The sequence below is a fragment of the Condylura cristata genome, unplaced genomic scaffold (genome assembly GCF_000260355.1).
Source record: "Condylura cristata isolate star-nosed mole 26May11 unplaced genomic scaffold, ConCri1.0 scaffold00023, whole genome shotgun sequence".
Taxonomy (NCBI): Eukaryota; Metazoa; Chordata; class Mammalia; order Eulipotyphla; family Talpidae; genus Condylura; species Condylura cristata.
This window is the reverse complement of record NW_004567124.1, coordinates 7,576,109-7,581,470: the sequence shown is the minus strand read 5'-3', so window position 1 is coordinate 7,581,470 and position 5,362 is coordinate 7,576,109. Positions and strand designations below refer to the sequence as shown.

The window sequence follows — 5,362 nt, the reverse complement described above, 5'->3', positions numbered from 1 at the left end:
TGTAGGCCAGAGGTATGGGGTGGGCGAGAAGGGGAGGTGAGAGGATTCACCAGAGACAGAATGGGGAGCAGAACAGGCAGATCTACTGGAATACACTGTTAAGGGCAGCAGTGGGTGAGACAGGAATGGTCTGCTGTACCATATGTGGGTTTGCTCCTTGGCCATGGATAGAACTCAGGCCATAGCGGTGATAGCACTGGGACTTAACCCCTACACCATTTGTGAGGCCCCTGACCTTGCTTTTCATTTTGAACATCAGGCAATAAGAGAGTTTGCCCTTATATCTTTACTCTTCATTTTCTGCCATGAACATTTCAACCTGCCTGTGAAATATAGTTGTGGCTGATACTTGATATTAAGCTATATTCTATCGAATTACTTTCCCCCGATGTGTGGGCAGGGCCAAAACAGCTAAAACTCCCTTCTCTATACCACTACCGCATATAACAGAATGATCAGTAAAGAAGCTTCTCTGTTTAAGCTTCCACTTGTTACAAAGAAAGTTAAATTTTCTTATTTAACTGAAACCTCCATTCCTCCTTTAGAGCCTTAGGTCTTTAGGGAACATATCTTAGCAGTTAAGTTAGAGTGGGAAATAATTTCATGCGTTTGATGGTGCTTATTAGGATAAAGCCTTTTCTGGTGGTAAAATCTGACCCATAGTCAGTCATATTTGTCAATCATGCCACACACAGACATCCAAGATAGGAAATAGTAAAACATCAGAACAGTTTGGCATTGCTAGAGAGCACTTTCTGTAAATCTTTAGTTGTTCCTTAAATTGTGAATGAGTGGCAGCATAGTCTTATTTGAGCTCTTTGGTTTTTTTTTTTTTTTTTTTGCAGAAGTAATAAGTCTTAAGTATTTACACAGATTTGTTTTGTGATAAAAGATCCAAAGGAGGCTTCAAAATAATTTTCAGATTGCTCTACCAGTTTACCTTTTCACCCTGAGAAAGCCTGGAATGTATCCAACAAAACAGCTTTTGCTTGTTCATACCTTTCAGAATGAATCATCTTCCTTCCCTTTAATGAGAGAAGAGCTCTGTTGACTGTTTCTGGGAGAATTTCCATAAATGTTCCCTTCTTTTTAAGTCTTCCATTGCTTCACTTGAACCTAGGGAGTGCCTAATGTTCCTGAAGATTGTCTGGTAACTTACAGTCATTTATATTAAAAGAACAGTCAGTTCTGACTTCTGGGAAATGTCAGGTGCTTTTTTTTATTATTATTTTTTTTTTTTTAGTTTTTTTTATTATAGAAAGTGAGGAAAGGTAGGCAGCACACTACTTGAGAACATTTACTGAGGCCCTCCCTAAAGGCACAGAAGGTTAGGATGCAGCACTGCCACTTAAGTCTGTGTTGGCTCCCCTGGCCCAGAGATGATCCACATGGCCCAGCAGACCTCTCCTGACACACCCGCTGTTCCCCTCAGCAGTGTACTTTGTCAGTCTTGCTGTTCTGCTCCCTACTCTATCTCTGGTGAAGCCTCTCACCGCCCCAGCACTTGTGGCCTGTTCCCCAATTCTGTATGCATAAATAAATAAATCCTTAAAAAAAACAACAACATTGTACTGAGGCCTGTGGAAAGTTGAAGCTTTGGTCTTGTTTGTTGAGCATAGTTTTCTTTACCTGAGATGGAGAGTACTATCATCAGATTGTGGTGGTGAAATGTAGGACATCATTTCATCTTCTTGAAATTCAAATTATGTCCCAAATAGCTTGAACTTCTTATTTTTATATTTCGCAGTATCCAGACATGAGTCAAGAATCTGATTCTCCATTTGTTTTCATCTGCACAAATCCCCAGGAAATGATTGTGAAGTTTCCTATTAAAGGAAATCCAAAAATCTGTAAGTCACAAGCTTTGATCTTATTTTTTCTTTTTATCTTATATCTCATTAAACTTTTAAAAAAAGATTTATTTATTCATACAAGAACTGGGATACAGACCAGGTTGTGGAGGTGAAAGGATTCACCAGAGACACAGTGGGGAACAGAACAAGTGGATTGAACACAGCTGAGAGGAACAGTGGTGATGAGAGGAACAATGGGTAAGACAGGAGAGGTCTACTGTGCCATGTGGGTCACCTCACTGGTTCGAATCAAACTCAAGCTGCAATGACTGTGGGTAGCTTCATAGTGCCATGCTTCTACCCCTTGCGTCACCAGGGAGGCTCCTCATTAAGCTCGTTAAGTCTTTCTATCTTGTTCTCAAGTTTTGAGAAGTATTGAAAGATTAATGTAAGTTTATTTCTCAATAACTTTAATGTTTGGTTTGCTACAATATAGCCTTTCGAAAGTGTACCCTGATCCGCAATTACTGGCCAGCTTGTGAATCATTGTAAATTCCCATTTAGGACCCCAGTATATTTAGAATCCTATTTTATCAATCAAGATGGTATGCTTTGCTTCTCTTTGTTCCTCCTTAAAGGAAGTAGTAAACCAGTGCTGGTAGCAACATTATTATTTGTCCATGTTCCTCAGCATTCACTTCAAGAATAAGGCTTAACTTTTTAAGTGTCTATTTTAGAGTATCTATTTTGGAAGTACCACTTCCTACTTTCCCTTCATTATTGGTCTTTCTTTTCATCCCGTTTTTGAAGTCTCTTAATGATTTGTTTTTCTGTAACTTTTGCTTTTATGTATATCTGTAACTGTATATTCACTTATGAAGTGCTTTTTAGTTTTACTCAACTTTTAATTCTTCTTCAATATCCAAATTAATTTTCCTTTGTATAATCCTTTTGCAGTCTTTCTGTTTCAGAGTAATCTCAAGAAATAATAGTGGTGTCCTTTCTGCCTACGTTCTTTTTTTTTTTTTATAATATACTAGTTTATTTTTACATCATTTTGTATATATTTTTTTTTATCTCAATTGTAATCCCTGTGTGTTTCCCATCACCAAGTCACCCATGTGCCAGCACCATAGTCCAGTGCACTTCCCTCCCCCCACCATTTTTGATCCCATTCCCCACTCCATCTCCGTAAAATGTCTCTGGTATATGGCTGTTCATTATTAATTTCTTGCCTGGTCCATTATACTCCTGCTATGAGCGAAACCATCCAGTATTTTTCTTTTTCTTTCTGGCTTATCTCACTAAGTATGATCTTTTCCAGCTCCATCCATGTTGCTGCAAAAGATATGTGTTTCCTTTTTTTGGTTGCTGAGTAATATTCCATTGTGTATATGTACCATATCTTTTTAATCCGGTCATCTACTTTTGGGCATTTGGGCTGCTTCCATGTTTTTCCAATTGTAAATAAAGCAGCAATAAACATGGGGGTGCAGGTATCTTTTTCAATCCGTGTTTTTGTGTCTTTTGGGTGGATACCTAGATGTGGGATTGCTAGGTAATAGGGAAGCTCCATGTTTAGCAGTTTGAGGAACCTCCAAACAGTTTTCCATAGTGGTTGTACTAGTTTGCAGGGGAGTTCCTTTTTCTCCACATCCTTGCCAATATTTGTTGTTGCTAGTTGTTTGAAGATGTGCCATTCTTACTGGGGTGAGGTGGTATCTCATTGTGGTTTTAACTTGCATCTCCCTCATTACAAGTGATGTTGAACATTTTTTCATATTCTTGTTGTCTGCCTAAGTTCTTTTTAAAAACAACATCAACAACTCTCCCATTTGCTCATGTCAGTTACCATTTTGTGTCTCTGTGTCATCGCTTTCCTATTGTATGAATTGTCATCAGCTGTGCTCCACTCTACCTCACCCTGTACCTTGGCGACTAAGTAACTATTTTATAAATCTGTTTTCTAGAAAGTACTTTTCACACTGTAGTATAAATAAAAATCACCTAGAATGCTGTTAAAATACTGGTTTTGGGCCCTTTCCCAAAGTGATACTGATGTTGTGGGTCAGCTGACTAAGCTTTGAGTAATACAGCTTTTGATCACAAAATGAAATGCCTCGGGTTATGAGTTTAGATTAATCTATAGTCACTACAAAATTCAGACAACCATTATGATTTATGAGACATATATTCCTGAGATTTCCACAAATCAGAAAAATATGAACATGAATTGCCCTTGACTTACTCAAATTATTTACTTTAGACTCTGCTTCAGCTGGTGACCAATGGCTCTTGAAAATAATTTTCTTCACCTCTACTATTTAGTTTTCAAACCTCTTTTTCCTCTGTCCTTTTTGGGTGTGGCACACCATCACTTCCTTACTTCATTCCATTCTCACCTTACTCTAGGTACTAATGGCAAAAGTGATGGTAGGAGGAAAATGTGGTAGATCTTCTCTTCCAGTGCACTGCTACTTGATCTTTAGTACTAGTTACTTCTCCTAGGTATTTACCCTGTCTTGGCTTTCGTCTGCAGCTTAAGCTCCTGTGAGAAATGTTCTGTGTAAACAGAGTTGAGGTATTTCTCTGGTATATATTTTTGGTACTTTCTCTACTCAAGGGTAATATGTAGATGGTATTCGTTTTTTCCCTAAGATTTAATAAAGGTAGAAGGAGTGGTGCTCTTAGGAGAAAGCTTTATAACTTCTTGCCCCCATTTTCTTTCTTATTTTTTTTTTGCTATTGTTTCTCTTAGTTAATAGCTTTAAAGGGTTTCTCTGGTGGCCTCGGGTTAAAGTCTTAGAGCTGTCACTGCTATTGCCTGAGTTCAATCCCTGGCCAGAAAGGAGCTGACCCAAGTATGATGCAGGAGACCTCTCCTGCCTCACCAGCTGCTCCCCTCAGGAGTGTATTTCAGTCAATCCACCTGTTCTGTTCTCCACTTTGTCTCTGGTGAATCCTCTCACTCCCCCGTCTCCCCTTCATCCTCCCACTTCTGTCCTACACCCTAGTTCTTCTACACAAAAATTTTTTTAAAAGTGCTTTAAAAAGTCAAAATGAACTATGCAGTTGTCTCAGGGACAGCTAGGCTGAAGAGAAATTATGAGTCTGCAACTTCTTCCATGTAGACCAGACAATACAAAACACTGATTTAAACAATAGGTAGCAAAAATTAAAAAAAAAAAAAGAAAAAACAGGCCAATCAATCCCTGTATGCCTCGCAAAGATTTCTGTTGAGAGGAGCCTGAGGTTGTGAACAAACTATTCCCTGTTAAAGCCTCATCCCTTTATCCTTTGTTCTTCCTTACCATATCTAGAGACTTTACATGCTGCCAGAGCTTCCTTCCCTTAGGGCATAAGCTATTTCCATTAGTTCTAGGTTGAAAAGTCTCTAGCCATTTCCACAGAGGAAAATACAAACTTGGCTCTTAATTGGAGTGCTTCATATTTCCTTCTAAATAGTTTGTTCTTCGGCTTAAATGTTTTTTGGTGGGATGGCTCTGATCTTTTTTTTTTTTTTTTTTAATTAAAAAGTTTATTTTTACATCATTTTGCACATTTTTTTT

General features: G+C 38.3%; 1 protein-coding gene across 1 annotated transcript in view; it reads left to right on the top strand.

The window, feature by feature from the left end:
* Positions 1–5,362, top strand: part of TRIP4 (thyroid hormone receptor interactor 4) — a 60,762-nt gene that overhangs the window by 49,747 nt on the left and 5,653 nt on the right. Inside the window, exon 12 of the mRNA XM_004687684.2 lies at positions 1,748–1,850. Within this exon, the coding sequence (XP_004687741.2) occupies positions 1,748–1,850 (103 nt within the window). The remainder of the gene's footprint in view (positions 1–1,747; positions 1,851–5,362) is intronic.